This window comes from Bombina bombina, chromosome 6, assembly GCF_027579735.1.
Source record: "Bombina bombina isolate aBomBom1 chromosome 6, aBomBom1.pri, whole genome shotgun sequence".
Classification (NCBI taxonomy): Eukaryota; Metazoa; Chordata; class Amphibia; order Anura; family Bombinatoridae; genus Bombina; species Bombina bombina.
The window spans coordinates 925,556,841-925,574,639 of NC_069504.1; the positions used below are offsets into that span (position 1 = coordinate 925,556,841).

The window sequence follows — 17,799 nt, forward strand, 5'->3', positions numbered from 1 at the left end:
AGGACGATGTCCGTATGAGCCTTTGCTTTTGACAGGGACGACGCTTGAATCAGGATGTCGTCCAAGTAAGGTACTACTGCAATGCCCCTTGGTCTTAGAACCGCTAGAAGGGACCCTAGTACCTTTGTGAAAATCCTTGGAGCAGTGGCTAATCCAAATGGAAGTGCCACAAACTGGTAATGCTTGTCCAGAAAAGCGAACCTTAGGAACTGATGATGTTCCTTGTGGATAGGAATATGTAGGTACGCATCCTTTAAATCCACGGTAGTCATAAATTGATTTTCCTGGATAGTAGGTAGGATCGTTCGAATAGTTTCCATTTTGAACGATGGTACCCTGAGAAATTTGTTTAGGATCTTTAGATCCAAAATTGGTCTGAATGTTCCCTCTTTTTTGGGAACTATGAACAGATTGGAATAAAATCCCATTCCTTGTTCTCTTATTGGAACTGGATGTATCACTCCCATCTTTAACAGGTCTTCTACACAATGTAAGAATGCCTGTCTCTTTATTTGGTTTGAAGATAATTGAGACCTGTGGAACCTTCCCCTTGGGGGTAGTTCCTTGAATTCCAGGAGATAACCTTGAGAAACTATTTCTAGCGCCCAAGGATCCTGAACATCTCTTGCCCAAGCCTGAGCAAAGAGAGAAAGTCTGCCCCCCACTAGATCCGGTCCCGGATCGGGGGCTATCCCTTCATGCTGTTTTGGTAGCAGTGGTAGGCTTCTTGGCCTGCTTACCCTTGTTCCAGCCTTGCATTGGTTTCCAGGCTGGTTTGGGTTGTGAAGTATTACCCTCTTGCTTAGAGGATACAGAATTAGAGACTGGTCCATTTCTGCGAAAGGGACGAAAATTAGGCTTATTATTAGCCTTAAAAGACCTATCCTGTGGGAGGGCGTGGCCCTTTCCCCCAGTGATGTCTGAAATAATCTCTTTCAAATCAGGTCCAAATAATGTTTTACCTTTGAAAGGAATGTTAAGCAATTTTGTCTTGGAAGACACATCCGCTGACCAAGACTTTAGCCAAAGCACTCGCGCCACGACAGCAAACCCTGAATTTTTCGCCGCTAATCTAGCTAATTGCAAAGCGGCATCTAAAACAAAAGAGTTAGCCAATTTAAGTGCTTGAACTCTGTCCATAACCTCCTCATACTAAGATTCTTTACTGAGCGATTTTTCTAGTTCCTCGAACCAGAAACACGCTGCCGTAGTGACAGGAACAATGCATGAAATTGGTTGTAGAAGGTAACCTTGCTGTACAAAAATCTTTTTAAGCAAACCCTCTAATTTCTTATCCATAGGATCTTTGAAAGCACAACTATCTTCGATAGGAATAGTAGTGCGTTTGTTTAGAGTAGAAACCGCCCCCTCGACCTTGGGGACTGTCTGCCATAAGTCCTTTCTGGGGTCGACTATAGGAAATAATTTCTTAAATATAGGGGGGGGGGGACAAAAAGGTATGCCGGGCCTTTCCCACTCTTTATTTACTATGTCCGCCACCCGCTTGGGTATAGGAAAAGCGTCGGGGGGCACCGGAACCTCTAGGAACTTGTCCATCTTACATAATTTCTCTGGAATGACCAAATTGTCACAATCATCCAGAGTAGATAACACCTCCTTAAGCAGTGCGCGGAGATGTTCTAATTTAAATTTAAATGTCACATCATCAGGTTCAGCTTGATGAGAAATTTTTCCTGAATCTGAAATTTCTCCATCAGACAAAACCTCCCTCATGGCCCCTTGAGATTGGTGTGAGGGTATGTCAGAACAGTTATCATCAGCGTCCTCTTGCTCTTCAGTGTTTAAAACAGAGCAATCGTGCTTTCTCTGATAAGTAGGCATTTTGGATAAAAGATTTGCTATGGAGTTATCCATTACAGCCGTTAATTGTTGCATGGTAATAAGTATTGGCGCACTAGATGTACTAGGGGCCTCCTGTGTGGGCATAACTGGTGTAGACACAGTAGGGGATGATGTAGTATCATGTTTACTCCCCTCATTTGAGGAATCATCTTGGGCAATATCATTATCTGTTGCATTACTGTCCTTACTTTGTTTGGACACTATGGCACAATTATCACATAAATTTAAATGGGGAGACACATTGGCTTTCATACATATAGAACATTGCTTATCTGATGGTACAGACATGTTAAACAGGCTTAAACTTGTCAACAAAGCACAAAAAACGTTTTAAAATAAAACCGTTACTGTCACTTTAAATTTCAAACTGAAAACACTTTATTACTGAATATGTGAAAAAGTATGAAGGAATTGTTCAAAATTCACCAAAATTTCACCACAGTGTCTTAAAGCATTAAAAGTATTGCACACCAAATTTCAGAGCTTTAACCCTTAAATTAACGGAACCGGAGCCGTTTTTACATTTAACCCCTATACAGTCCCAGAATGAGGCTCTGTCTATAACTAGAAAGGCCCCCATCTGAAAAAGGTGTCCAACACAGTGCCTGCCGTTTTTCTAAACATTCCCCAAGATTATAATACCAATAATTAGTTAGAATCTGCATAATATGCCTAGTAAAGCAATTGTTTTAGCCCAGAAAAATGTCTACCAGTTTTTAAGCCCTTTTTGAAGCCCTTTATTCTTTTATGTTTAACTAAGAAAATGGCTTACCGGTCCCCATGAGGGGAAATGAAAGCCTTCCAGCATTACATGGTCTTGTTAGAAATATGGCTAGTCATACCTTAAGCAGAAAAGACTGCTAACTGTTTCCCCCAACTGAAGTTACTTCATCTCAACAGTCCTGTGTGGAAACAGCAATCGATTTTAGTTACTGTCTGCTAAAATCATCTTCCTCTTACAAACAGAAATCTTCATCCTTTTCTGTTTCAGAGTAAATAGTACATACCAGCACTATTTTAAAATAACAAACACTTGATAGAAGAATAAAACTACATTTAAACACCAAAAAACTCTTAACCATCTCCGTGGAGATGTTGCCTGTGCAACGGCAAAGAGAATGACTGGGGTGGGCGGAGCCTAGGAGGGATCATGTGACCAGCTTTGCTGGGACTCTTTGCCATTTCCTGTTGGGGAAGAGAATATCCCACAAGTAAGGATGACGCCGTGGACCGGACACACCAATGTTGGAGAAATCAAAATTTGATGTCAAAATTAACACTTTATGCAAGGTGTTCTAATTAATCCATATCTAAATTACTGCTCTTTTGTAAAAAAAAAAAAAAAAAAAAAGCAAGGCCATCTTTTTGTTTGCGAAACTTGGTTTTATTTAAATTTTAAGATAAATAAAGACATGTTATATACCACAACAGTTAAATCTGTATTGCATGTTCAAACCTTAATACCATAAATAAAAACAGGTTAATAAACCTTTACTCCAGAAGTATATAATGAGTTTGGAAGATGTGCAGCCGACAAATCTGCAGCAACTGTGTGATCTATCATGTCAATATGGACCAAAATCTCTGAGGAATGTTTACAACACCTTGATGAATCTATTTTACGAAGAATTAAGGCAGTGCTGAAGGCAAAAGGGGGTCCAACCGGGTACTAGCAAGGTGTACCAAATAAAGTGAGTGAGTGTGTGTATGCATATATATGTGTGTATATATATATATATATATATATATATATATATATATATATATATATATATATATATATATATATATATATATAATATTGTATGTGACTGTCTCAACCCGATGCGCAAAAACATAATTTATGCTTACCTGATAAATTCCTTTCTTCTGTTGTGTGATCAGTCCACGGGTCATCATTACTTCTGGGATATTATCTGCTCCCCTACAGGAAGTGCAAGAGGATTCACCCAGCAGAGTTGCTATATAGCTCCTCCCCTCTACGTCACCTCCAGTCATTCGACCAAAGACCAACGAGAAAGGAGAAACCAAGGGTGTAGTGGTGACTGAATTATAATTTAAAAAATATGCACCTGCCTTAAAAACAGGGCGGGCCGTGGACTGATCACACAACAGAAGAAAGGAATTTATCAGGTAAGCATAAATTATGTTTTCTTCTGTTATGTGTGATCAGTCCACGGGTCATCATTACTTCTGGGATACCAATACCAAAGCAAAAGTACACGGATGACGGGAGGGATAGGCAGGCTCATTATACAGAAGGAACCACTGCCTGAAGAACCTTTCTCCCAAAAATAGCCTCCGAAGAAGCAAAAGTGTCAAATTTGTAAAATTTGGAAAAAGTATGAAGCGAAGACCAAGTTGCAGCCTTGCAATCTGTTCAACAGAGGCCTCATTCTTAAAGGCCCAAGTGGAAGCCACAGCTCTAGTGGAAACAGCTGTAATTCTTTCAGGAGGCTGCTGTCCAGCAGTCTCATAGGCTAAACGTATTAAGCTACGAAGCCAAAAAGAGAGAGAGGTAGCAGAAGCTTTTTGACCTCTCCTCTGTCCAGAATAAACGACAAACAGGGAAGAAGTTTGGCGAAAATCTTTAGTTGCCTGCAAGTAGAACTTGAGGGCACGAACTACATCCAGATTGTGTAGAAGACGTTCCTTCTTTGAAGAAGGATTTGGACACAAGGATGGAACAACAATCTCTTGATTGATATTCCTGTTAGTGACTACCTTAGGCAAGAACCCAGGTTTAGTACGCAGAACTACCTTGTCTGAGTGAAAGATCAGATAAGGAGAATCGCAATGTAGGGCTGATAACTCAGAGACTCTTCGAGCCGAGGAAATAGCCATTAAAAATAGAACTTTCCAAGATAACAATTTTATATCAATGGAATGAAGGGGTTCAAACGGAACACCCTGTAAAACGTTAAGAACTAAGTTTAAACTCCATGGCGGAGCAACAGTTTTAAACACAGGCTTGATCCTAGTTAAAGCCTGACAAAAGGCTTGGATGTCTGAATTTTCTGACAGACGCCTGTGAAACAAGATGGACAGAGCTGAAATCTGTCCCTTTAATGAGCTAGCCGATAAACCCTTTTCTAAACCTTCTTGTAGAAAAGACAATATCCTAGGAATCCTAACCTTACTCCAGGAGTAATCTTTGGATTCACACCAGTATAGGTATTTACGCCATATTTTATGGTAAATCTTTCTGGTAACAGGCTTCCTAGCCTGTATCAGGGTATCAATAACCGACTCAGAAAAACCACGTTTTGATAAAATCAAGCGTTCAATTTCCAAGCAGTCAGCTTCAGAGAAGTTAGACTTTGATGTTTGAATGGACCCTGAATCAGAAGGTCCTGTCTTAGAGGTAGAGACCAAGGCGGACAGGATGACATGTCCACTAGATCTGCATACCAAGTCCTGCGCGGCCATGCAGGCGCTATTAGAATCACTGATGCTTTCTCCTGTTTGATTTTGGCAATCAATCGAGGAAGCAGCGGGAAGGGTGGAAACACATAAGCCATCCTGAAGTTCCAAGGTGCTGTCAAAGCATCTATCAGAACCGCTCCCGGATCCCTGGATCTGGATCCGTAGCGAGGAAGTTTGGCGTTCTGGCGAGACGCCATGAGATCTATCTCTGGTTTGCCCCAACGTTGAAGTATTTGGGCAAAGACCTCCGGATGAAGTTCCCACTCCCCCGGATGAAGAGTCTGGCGACTCAAGAAATCCGCCTCCCAGTTCTCCACTCCCGGGATGTGGATTGCTGACAGATGGCAAGAGTGAGACTCTGCCCAGCGAATTATCTTTGATACTTCTATCATTGCTAGGGAGCTTCTTGTCCCTCCTTGATGGTTGATGTAAGCTACAGTCGTGATGTTGTCCGACTGAAACCTGATGAACCCCCGAGTCTTTAACTGGGGCCAAGCTAGAAGGGCATTGAGAACTGCTCTCAATTCCAGAATGTTTATTGGCAGGAGACTTTCCTCCTGACTCCATTGTCCCTGAGCCTTCAGAGAATTCCAGACAGCGCCCCAACCTAGAAGGCTGGCGTCTGTTGTTACAATTGTCCAGTCCGGCCTGCTGAACGGTATCCCCCTGGACAGATGTGGCCGAGAAAGCCACCATAGAAGAGAGTTTCTGGTCTCTTGATCCAGATTCAGAGTGGGGGACAAATCTGAGTAATCCCCATTCCACTGACTCAGCATGCACAATTGCAGCGGTCTGAGATGTAGGCGTGCAAAGGGAACTATGTCCATTGCTGCTACCATTAAGCCGATCACCTCCATGCATTGAGCTACTGACGGGAGTTGAATGGAATGAAGGACACGGCATGCATTTAGAAGCTTTGTTAATCTGTCTTCTGTCAGATAAATCTTCATTTCTACAGAATCTATAAGAGTCCCCAAGAATGGAACTCTTGTGAGAGGAAAGAGAGAACTCTTCTTTTCGTTCACTTTCCATCCGTGCGACCTTAGAAATGCCAGAACTAACTCTGTATGAGACTTGGCAGTTTGAAAGCTTGAAGCTTGTATCAGAATGTCGTCTAGGTACGGAGCTACCGAAATTCCTCGCGGTCTTAGTACCGCCAGAAGGGCACCCAGAACCTTTGTAAAGATTCTTGGAGCCGTAGCCAATCCGAATGGAAGGGCTACAAACTGGTAATGCCTGTTTAAGAAGGCAAACCTTAGATACCGGTAATGATCTTTGTGAATCGGTATGAGAAGGTAAGCATCCTTTAAATCCACTGTGGTCATGTACTGACCCTCTTGGATCATGGGTAAGATTGTCCGAATAGTTTCCATTTTGAACGATGGAACTCTTAGGAATTTGTTTAGGATCTTTAAATCCAAGATTGGCCTGAAAGTTCCCTCTTTTTTGGGAACCACAAACAGGTTTGAGTAAAACCCTTGTCCTTGTTCCGACCGCGGAACCGGATGGATCACTCCCATTAATAATAGATCTTGTACACAGCGTAGAAACGCGTCTTTCTTTATTTGGTTTGTTGACAACCTTGACAGATGAAATCTCCCTCTTGGGGGAGAGGATTTGAAGTCTAGAAGGTATCCCTGAGATATGATCTCTAGCGCCCAGGGATCCTGGACATCTCTTGCCCAAGCCTGGGCGAAGAGAGAGAGTCTGCCCCCCACTAGATCCGGTCCCGGATCGGGGGCCCTCGGTTCATGCTGTCTTTGGGACAGCAGCAGGTTTACTGGCCTGCTTGCCCTTGTTCCAGGACTGATTAGGCTTCCAGCCTTGTCTGTAACGAGCAACAGCTCCTCCCTGTTTTGGTGCAGTGGAAGTTGGCGCTGCTCCTGCTTTGAAATTCCGAAAGGGACGAAAATTAGACTGTCTAGCCTTAGCTTTGGCTTTGTCTTGAGGTAGAGCGTGGCCCTTACCCCCTGTAATGTCAGCAATAATTTCTTTCAAACCGGGCCCAAATAAAGTTTGCCCCTTGAAAGGTATACTAAGTAATTTGGACTTAGAAGTTACATCAGCCGACCAGGATTTTAGCCACAGCGCTCTGCGTGCCTGAATGGCGAATCCTGAATTCTTAGCCGTAAGTTTGGTTAAATGTACTACGGCCTCCGAAATGAATGAATTAGCTAGTTTAAGGACTCTAAGCCTGTCCGTAATGTCGTCCAGCGTAGCTGAACTAAGGTTCTCTTCCAGAGACTCAATCCAAAATGCTGCCGCAGCCGTGATCGGCGCGATGCATGCAAGGGGTTGTAATATAAAACCTTGTTGAATAAACATTTTCTTAAGGTAACCCTCTAATTTTTTATCCATAGGATCTGAAAAAGCACAGCTATCCTCCACCGGGATAGTGGTACGCTTAGCTAAAGTAGAAACTGCTCCCTCCACCTTAGGGACCGTTTGCCATAAGTCCCGTGTGGTGGCGTCTATTGGAAACATCTTTCTAAATATTGGAGGGGGTGAGAACGGCACACCGGGTCTATCCCACTCCTTAGTAACAATTTCAGTTAATCTCTTAGGTATAGGAAAAACGTCAGTACTCGCCGGTACCGCAAAGTATTTATCCAACCTACACATTTTCTCTGGTATTGCAACAGCGTTACAATCGTTGAGAGCTGCTAAGACCTCCCCTAGTAATACACGGAGGTTTTCCAATTTAAATTTAAAATTTGAAATATCTGAATCCAATCTGTTTGGATCAGAACCGTCACCTACAGAATGAAGCTCTCCGTCCTCATGCTCTGCAAGCTGTGACGCAGTATCAGACATGGCCCTAGAATTATCAGCGCACTCTGTTCTCACCCCAGAGTGATCACGCTTGCCTCTTAGTTCTGGTAATTTAGCCAAAACTTCAGTCAGAACAGTAGCCATATCTTGTAATGTTATCTGTAATGGCTGCCCAGATGTACTAGGCGCCATAATATCACGCACCTCCCGGGCGGGAGATGCAGGTACTGACACGTGAGGCGAGTTAGTCGGCATAACTCTCCCCTCGCTGTTTGGTGAAATTTGTTCAATTTGTACAGATTGGCTTTTATTTAAGGTAGCATCAATACAGTTAGTACATAAATTTCTATTGGGCTCCACCTTGGCATTGGAACAAATGACACAGGTATCTTCCTCTGAATCAGACATGTTTAACACACTAGCAATAAACATGCAACTCGGTTACAATTTTATTTAATAAAAACGTACTGTGCCTCAAGAAGCACTAAACGATTAAATGACAGTTGAAATAATGAACTGAAAAACAGTTATAGCATCACTCTTAACAAACAACACAACTTTTTAGCAAAGGTTTGTTCCCATTAGTAAAATAACACTAATTAAATTTTAAACAACGTTTTAAATCACAGTCACTATATAAGTCTCACAGCTCTGCTGAGAGAATCTACCTCCCTTCAAAGAAGTTTGAAGACCCCTGAGTTCTGTTAGAGATGAACCGGATCATGCAGAAAAACTGACTGGAAATTTTTGATGCGTAGCAAAGAGCGCCAAAAACGGCCCCTCCCTCTCACACACAGCAGTGAGAGAGAAACGAAACTGTCATAATTAACACAAGCAAACTGCCAAGTGGAAAATAATGCCCAAATACTTATTCACTCAGTACCTCATTAATGCAAACGATTCTACATTCCAGCAAAAACGTTTAACATGAAAAATACCTAATAAAAGGTTTAATGTACTTTTACAGAGTAATTCCGGTGAAATACCATCCCCAGAATACTAAAGTGTAGAGTATACATACATGTTCATTATAACGGTATGGCAGGATTTTTTCATCAATTCCATTCAGAAAATAACAACTGCGACATACCTCAATGCAGATTCAACTGCCCGCTGTCCCCTGATCTGAAGCTTTTACCTCCCTCAGATGGCCGAGAAACAGCAATATGATCTTAACTACTCCGGTTAAAATCATAAGAAAAACTCTGGTAGATTCTTCTTCAAACTCTGCCAGAGAGGTAATAACACGCTCCGGTGCTATTGTAAAATAACAAACTTTTGATTGAAGTTCTAAAAACTAAGTATAATCACCATAGTCCTCTCACACCTCCTATCTAGTCTTTGGGTGCAAGAGAATGACTGGAGGTGACGTAGAGGGGAGGAGCTATATAGCAACTCTGCTGGGTGAATCCTCTTGCACTTCCTGTAGGGGAGCAGATAATATCCCAGAAGTAATGATGACCCGTGGACTGATCACACATAACAGAAGAAAAAGGACCTGAAAGTGTACATTTTACAGTTTATTTCCAAATTTACTTGGCTCTCATTGGGTAGGTAGTGTGTATGTGACTGGGGAATTATATAGCAGCAGTTTTGTAAGAAGGTTTTTAAGCACTAGATGGCAGCAGTATATTCACAATGTATAACTGTTAAAATCATTCCTGCAAAACTGCTGCAGTATAGTTCTCCAGAATCATGCACATTCCTGAGCATACCAACATGCTTTTTCAAGGAAGGATACCAAGTAAATTGGAAGAAAAAAAAAAAGTAAAAAATTGTTGGGTTTCATATCCCCTTTAGCACTGACAAGTTTCCCAGACAAGTAGAACCTAAGTCATATAACCCTGTTTTTTTATTAGTCTAGATTAAGTCAGTTTTTTCCAATGGAAACTGTGACTAATCATTTTTAATAACAAGAAATAATTCACTTTTAAGGGCATACCTGATTTTTTTCTAGCTGCCGCACTTTCACGACAAGTGTTTCGATTTCACTGTTCTTCTGTGCAACCATGGACTGTAAACGTTCTAGTTGTCCTGGATCTGTCTGAGAACCTTTTAGCTGCAACAATGTTGCTATCTGAACCTATACAAAAAGAAACATAAAACTGAATTTAGTAATTAAAATGACACTAAACACCTTGTAATTGATATAAACTAAGACTAAACATTTTTTTTTAAAGCAAACACTGTGTTGCTGCAATAGTTTTTCAATAGCCAAACTACACCCACCACTTGCCTTATTTGGAGGAGCCAATCCAGGCTTGCTTCTGCAGAAGGCTAGCTATCATTGGAAAAATAATAATTGTGCACTGCATGTAAGTAAACATTTTATGGTTGATATTGTTATTAGTATGTTGTACTTATATACATATTATTTTAAAAGGCTTATTTCAGTGAGTTACCCACACAAACTATTAATTGTACTATCAAAGAAACCAAATACTTTTGTAAAATAATTTCAGTTTGTAAGAATATCCAAACTGCAAAACAACAGAGAGGGATATAAAAAAAATATTTTTTTCTGCCACTTTCCATAACTTGGATGGTAAAGAGTTTATTAGTCAACGTTTCCTAAATCAGTGTTCCTTCGGACCTTTTGAATGGGTGCATCACCCGACTAATTTTAATGACCACCTAGCTATAATTGATGCCAATATTAAAGGGACACTGAACCCAAATTTTTTCTTTTGTGATTCAGATAGAGCATGCCTTTTTAAGCAACTTTCTAATTTACTTCTATTATCAAATTTTTTTCATTCTCTTGGTATCTTTATTTGAAATGCAAGAATGTAAGTTTAGATGCTGGCACATTTTTGTTGAACAACCTGGGTTGTTCTTGCTGATTGGTGGATAAAGAGAACAAAGAAAAATTGATAATAGGAGTAAATTACAAAGTTGCTTAAAATTGCATGCTCTATCTGAATCACAAAAGAATAAAATTGGTTCAGTGCCCCTTTAAGCTAAAATTAGCTTTAAAATAGAAAATGTATGCTTACCTGCTAAATTTGTTTCTTTTTAGACACAATGAGTCCACGTATTTCATCCTTACTTGTGGGATTACGCCTCCTGGTCAGCAGGAGGAGGCAAAGAGCACCACAGCAGAGCTGTTATATAGCTCCTCCCTTTCCTCCCACTCCAGTCATTCGACCTAAGTTAGGAAGAGAAAGGAAAAGCCAAGGAGCAGGTGTGTCTGAAGTTTACAAAAATTAATAACTTGTCTCATAGAACAGGGCGGGCCGTGAACTCATCGTGTCTAAAAAGAAACAAAATCATCAGGTAAGCATACATTTTCTTTTCTTTTTAAAGACACGATGAGTCCACAGATTTCATCCTTACTTGTGGTATACAATACCAAAGCTAGAGTGCACGGATGATAAGGGAGGGACAAGACAGGGACCCTAAACAGAAGGCACCACTGCTTGAAGAACCTGTCTCCCAAAAACAGCCTCCGCCGAAGCAAAGGTATCAAATATGTAAAATTTAGAAAAAGTGTGAAGAGAAGACTGAACCATCATTTTTGAATGCTCATGAGGAAGCAACAGCCCTAGTGGAATGAGCCGTAACTCTTTCAGGAGGCTGCAGTCCAGCAGTCTCATATGCCAAACGGATGACACTCTTCAGCCAAAAAGAAAGAGGTAGCCGTAGCTTTCTGACCCTTACGGTTTCCAGAAAAAAAATGAGAAGATGATTGACGAAAGTCCTTAGTTGCTTGCAAGTAAAATTTTAAAGCACATACTACGTCCAAATTGTGCAGAAGACGCTCCTTCTGAGAAGAAGGATTAGGACACAAGGAAGGAACAACAATCTCCTGATTAATGTTCTGAAACAACCTTAGGAAGAAAACCAAGTTTAGTACGTAACACCACCTTATCCGAATGAAAAATAAGGTAAGGTGAATTATATTGTAATGCCGAAAGCTCAGACACTATCCGAGCAGAAGAAATGGCAACAAGAAATAAAACTTTCCACGATAACAACTTAATATCTTATGGAATGCATAGGTTCAAACGGAACCCCTTGAAGAACTTTAATAACTAAATTCAAACTCCATGGAGGAGCAATTGGTTTAAACACAGGCCTGATTCTAGTCAAAGCCTGACAAAAAGATTGAACATCTGGGACATCTGCCAGAAGCTTGTGTAACAAAAAAGATAAAGCAGAGATCTGGCCCTTTAGGGAACTCGCTGATAATCCCTTCTACAATCCTTCTTGGAGAAAAGACAAAATCCTAGGAATCCTAACTCTACTCTATGAGTAGCCCTTAGATTCACACCAATAAAGATATTTACGCCATATCTTATGGTAAATCTTCCTAGTTACAGGTTTACGTGCCTGAATTAAAAAAAACTCGCTTGGATGGAATTAAGCGTTCAATCTCCAAGCAGTTAGTTCAGGGAAACTAGATTCGGGTGAAGGAAGGGTCCCTGAATGAGAAGGTCCTTCCTCAATGGAAGTGTCCAGGGTGGCAGAGATGACATGTCCACCAAGTCGGCATAGCAAATCCTGCGAGGCCACGCAGGAGCGATGAGGATCACTGATGCCTTCTCCTGTTTGATCCGAGCAATAACCCGGGGATGAAGAGCAAACGGGGGAAATAGATATGCTAGGTTGAAGGACCAAGGAACCACTAAGGCATCTATCAACTCGGCCTGGGGATCCCTGGACCTGGACCTGTATCTCGGGAGCTTGGCATTCTGACGAGACGCCATGAGATCCAATTCCGGCCGACTCCATCTGAGAATTAAATTGGAAAATATTTCCGGATGGAGTTCCCACTCTCCCGGATGAAAAGTCTGCCTGCTCAGAAAATCCGCCTCCCAGTTTTCCACCCCTGGGATGTGGATTGCTGACAGATGACAAGAATGGGCCTCCGCCCACTGGATTATCTTGGCTACTTCGGTCATCGCTAAGGAACTCCTTGTTCCTCCCTGATGACTGATGTAAGCCACTGCCGTTATGTTGTCCGACTGGAATCTGATGAATTGAGCAGAAGCCAACTGAGGCCAAGCCCGAAGAGCATTGAAGATCGCCCTCAGCTCTAGAATGCTGATGGGAAGGAGAGACTGAGTCCATACTCCCTGAGCCTTTAAAGAACCCCAGACTGCTCCACAACCTAAAAGGCTGGCGTCCGTTGTCACGATCACCCATGACGGTCTGCGAAAGCACGTCCTCTATGACAGATGATCCAGAGACAACCACCATTGAAGAGTCTCTCGTTACTTGTTCTAGGGTTATTCGAGAAGACAAATCCGTATTATCTCCATTCCACTGCCTGAGCATGCTAAACTGCAGAGGCCTGAGATGAAACCGAGCAAACGGGATGATGTCTATTGCCGCTACCAACAATCCGATTACCTCCATGCACTGAGCCACTGACGGCCGAGGAGTGGACTGAAGGGCTTGACATGTATTCAGAATCTTTGACTTTCCGACCTCTGTCAGAAAAATCTTCATGGATATAGAGTCGATTAGAGTTCCTAAGAAGGGTACCCTTGTCTGCAGAATTTAACTCTTTTCCAGATTTACCTTCCACCCGTGAGTTCTCAGGAAGGATAGCACAATGTCGGTATGGGACCTTGTTTGCTGATAAGATGACGCCTGGATTAGAATATCGTCCAGATAAGGCGCCACTGCAATGTCCTGCGGTCTTAGAACCGCCAGCAGAGACCCCAGAACCTTTGTGAAAATTCTGGGTGCCATGGCCAGACCGAAAGGAAGAGCCACGAACTGAAAGTGTTTGTCCAGGAAGGCAAACCTCAGGAACTTGTGATGATCTCTGTGGATAGGAACATGAAGATATGCATCCTTTAGATCCACTGTCGTCATAAATTGACCCTCCTGGATCAATGGTACGAATAGTTTCCATCTTGAACGATGGAACTCTGAGAAACTTGTTTAGACACTTGAGGTCTAAGATAGGTCTGAAAGTTCCCTCCTTTTTGGGAACTACAAACAGATTTGAATAAAAACCCTGTCCCTGTTTCTGTATTGGAACGGGACAAAATTACCCCCATGGAAGAGAGGTCTCTTACACAATGTAAGAACGCCTCTCTTTTTATCTGGTCTGCAGATAATCTTGAAAGAAGAAATCTTCCCCGGGGGGAAGAATTTCTGAACTTCAGTTTGTCCCGGGGGCAAACCTTTCATGCTGACTTGGAATCAGCGGCGGGTTTCTTGGATTGTTTACCTTTATTCCAAGAGTGGTTTGGTTTCCAAGTTGACTTGGTTTGCGAATAGTTTCCTTCCTGTTTAGAGGAAGAAATGAAAGAATTTACCTTGAAATTTCGAAAGGAACGAAAATTACTCTGTCGTCCCTTCTGCTTATTTCTTTTGTCTTGAGGAAGGAAATTACCCTTGCCTCCCGTGATGTCAGCGATAATTTCCTTCAATCCAGGTCCAAACAAGGTCTTTCCCTTATAGGGAATTGCCAAAAGCTTCGATTTGGATGATACATCTGCAGACCAAGGTTTCAACCATAAGGCTCTGCGGACTAGAATAGAAAAACCTGAACTTTTAGCTGCCAATTTAGTAATTTGCAGGGAAGCGTCTGTTATGAAATAGTTTGCTAATTTTAAAGCTTTAATCTGATCCTGGATTTCTTCCAAAGAAGTCTCAGTCTTAAGAGACTCCGCAAGAGCATCAAACCAATAAGCTGGCGCACTGGTTACTGTAACAATGCATGCGGCAGGTTGTAGTAGTAAACCCTGGATAACATAGATCTTTTTCAGTAGACCCTCCAACTTCTTATCCATGGGGTCCTTGAAAGCACAACTATCCTCAATAGGAATAGTAGTTTGCTTGGCCAAGGTGGAAATAGCTCCTTCCACCTTAGGGATTGATTGCCAAGTTTCCTTGACAGCGTCCGCAATTGGAAACATTTTCTTGAAAATAGGAGAAAGAGAGAAGGGAATACCAGGTCTCTCCCATTCCTTAGCAATAATCTCTGAAGTTCGCTTGGGAACTGGAAAAACCTCTGAGTAAGAAGGAACCTATAAGTATCTGTCTAACTTACTCAATTTCTCAGGAACGACCACTCCTGCGGAATCACAGTCGTCCAAAGTCACTAAAACCTCCCTGAGTAACAAACGGAGGTGTTCTAGTTTAAACCGGAAAGAAACAACTTCTGAATCAGTCAAAGGTAAGGAACTCTGAGTCTGAAATTTCACCTTCCAATAGAATCTCCATATCCTTTATCTCTGATCCCTGGGAGGGTACGTCAGAGGTTGCCACCAGAGCATCAGACACTTCGTTAACCACATAGTTGCCCTTCATTTTACGTTTGCCTTGAAGTATAGGAAAGGCAGATAACGCCTCAGAAAGAGTAGAAGACATAACTGCAGCAATCTCTCTTGATGTAACTGCAGCAGAAACTTGAGGCGAAGTACAGGGCACTGCTTGGGCGGGCTTTAAAGGCTTGGACATTTGGGGAGAAAGCTGTGGCATACCCCGACTCATTGTTAGACTCTTGAGAGGCATCCGCCACTGACAATTTTTTATCATGAAAAATGTTATCTCTTTAGCTTAAAGCCCTCTCAATACATGAAGGACAAAAAGGAACAGGAGGTTACACATTGGCATCCAAACACATAGCGCAAGTAACATTTTCTAAGTCCATTCTATAGAACAGGTCAGAAAATGAAACTAACAAATATCTTGAAATTTTGAAATATTCCTATCAATTTAAAACTGGCCCTTTAAGTGATACCGACTCTCTTACTATATGAGAGAAGAGTAATGTAAAAATAAGTACAATAATAGTATAATACTGTGCTATCAAAATAGCAAATTATTTTATTTTACTTTGAACACTGTGTCTTTAAGAATTAAACGTAGCCGTTTTTCTTTACTGTGCTGAGCAGAAAAAAAGACGTTTAATATCTGAGCAGTTTAAGTCTGAAAAATAAACTATTTGCCCCGTTCAGACACCTCACCGCCTCAACAGCTAAGCTGAGGCGCCTACCTTCCGCCAGTCCCCCAGATCTCTCTCAGGAATGTGTCCGGTCGAGCTACAGGGCGCTAACAACCGCCTGCTTTTTTAACCATGCGGTTCAGCGCACTGCCCGAAAAGCAGTAGAAATATGCAGTAGATGTGTTCCTAGTCTTTAACTTTCTGACCAAAACAAGTGTCAATGTAAACCGCACAACGTTTAGGAAGCGCGCAAATAGAAGCCCCGCCCATCGTGGGTGTCAATCTTTATACAGATCGTACCGGGAATTTATAATGAAAAAATGACCAATACTGTCCCTAAGCCTTAGCCCAGTGCCTTTGTACCCATGCTGTCATCATGGAAAACCCCTTCCATCTGAAGAGTCTCATCCCAGAAAAATAAAGTAATAATTTACCCGTGCAGAGTCCACTCTGAGTTTAACTAAGTGCGCCCCAGAATCATTAGAAACTGCACTTACCTTAATGCTGTCTGACAGCAAGATAGCTCCAACAGGTGTAAGAGGTCCTCGCCCTCCCATAGCCCTGTGGAAACAGACAGGACCTGAGTTAGATATCGCTTAGGTCATCCTGAGAAAGGCAGCATAACAATATGGGAGGCGCAGTTCGAATTATGTCCCACCAGTTCCCATTGCTCTAAAGCCACCAAATGCTCTTCTGTAGAGAATGATATGGACTACGGCTACACCCTAAACAAAACAGCACACTCTGGCACTGTTTTTAAAATAAAAAACTCTTGATTGAAGAATCAAAAACTAACACCTCACTTTGCCATCTCCTATCACTAACGTAGGCAAAGAGAATGACTGAGTGGGAGGGAAGGGAGGAGCTATATAACAGCTCTGCTGTGGTGCTCTTTGCCTCCTCCTGCTGACCAGGAGGCGTAAGTAAGGATGAAAATCTGTGGACTCATCGTGTCTTTAAAAAGAAATCACCATTTGTCAATTTGAAATAAAGTGCACCTCTGGGTAGACTCCCTATCAGAACTGGCAGTGATGAGGTTCTACTATCACGAGAAGTACAGTATCAAATATCAAAGCAGACCAACTTTAAAAACAGAATTTATGTTTACCTGATAAATTACTTTCTCCAGCGGTGTGTCCGGTCCACGGCGTCATCCTTACTTGTGGGATATTCTCTTCCCCAACAGGAAATGGCAAAGAGCCCAGCAAAGCTGGTCACATGATCCCTCCTAGGCTCCGCCTTCCCCAGTCATTCGACCGACGTAAAGGAGGAATATTTGCATAGGAGAAATCATATGATACCGTGGTGACTGTAGTTAAAGAAAATAAATTATCAGACCTGATTAAAAAACCAGGGCGGGCCGTGGACCGGACACACCGTTGGAGAAAGTAATTTATCAGGTAAACATAAATTCTGTTTTCTCCAACATAGGTGTGTCCGGTCCACGGCGTCATCCTTACTTGTGGGAACCAATACCAAAGCTTTAGGACACGGATGAAGGGAGGGAGCAAATCAGGTCACCTAGATGGAAGGCACCACGGCTTGCAAAACCTTTCTCCCAAAAATAGCCTCAGAAGAAGCAAAAGTATCAAATTTGTAAAATTTAGTAAAAGTGTGCAGTGAAGACCAAGTCGCTGCCTTACATATCTGATCAACAGAAGCCTCGTTCTTGAAGGCCCATGTGGAAGCCACAGCCCTAGTGGAATGAGCTGTGATTCTTTCAGGAGGCTGCCGTCCGGCAGTCTCGTAAGCCAATCTGATGATGCTTTTAAGCCAAAAAGAGAGAGAGAGGTAGAAGTTGCTTTTTGACCTCTCCTTTTACCAGAATA

At 42.1% G+C, this 17,799-nt stretch overlaps 1 protein-coding gene across 2 annotated transcripts in view; it reads right to left on the reverse strand.

Moving 5' to 3' along the window:
* The window catches only part of SPDL1 (spindle apparatus coiled-coil protein 1), a 293,738-nt gene that overhangs the window by 189,462 nt on the left and 86,477 nt on the right, over positions 1-17,799 (reverse strand). For both annotated transcript variants that reach the window (XM_053718566.1, XM_053718565.1), the window contains exon 8: positions 10,004-10,144. In XM_053718566.1, the coding sequence (XP_053574541.1) occupies positions 10,004-10,144 (141 nt within the window). The remainder of the gene's footprint in view (positions 1-10,003; positions 10,145-17,799) is intronic.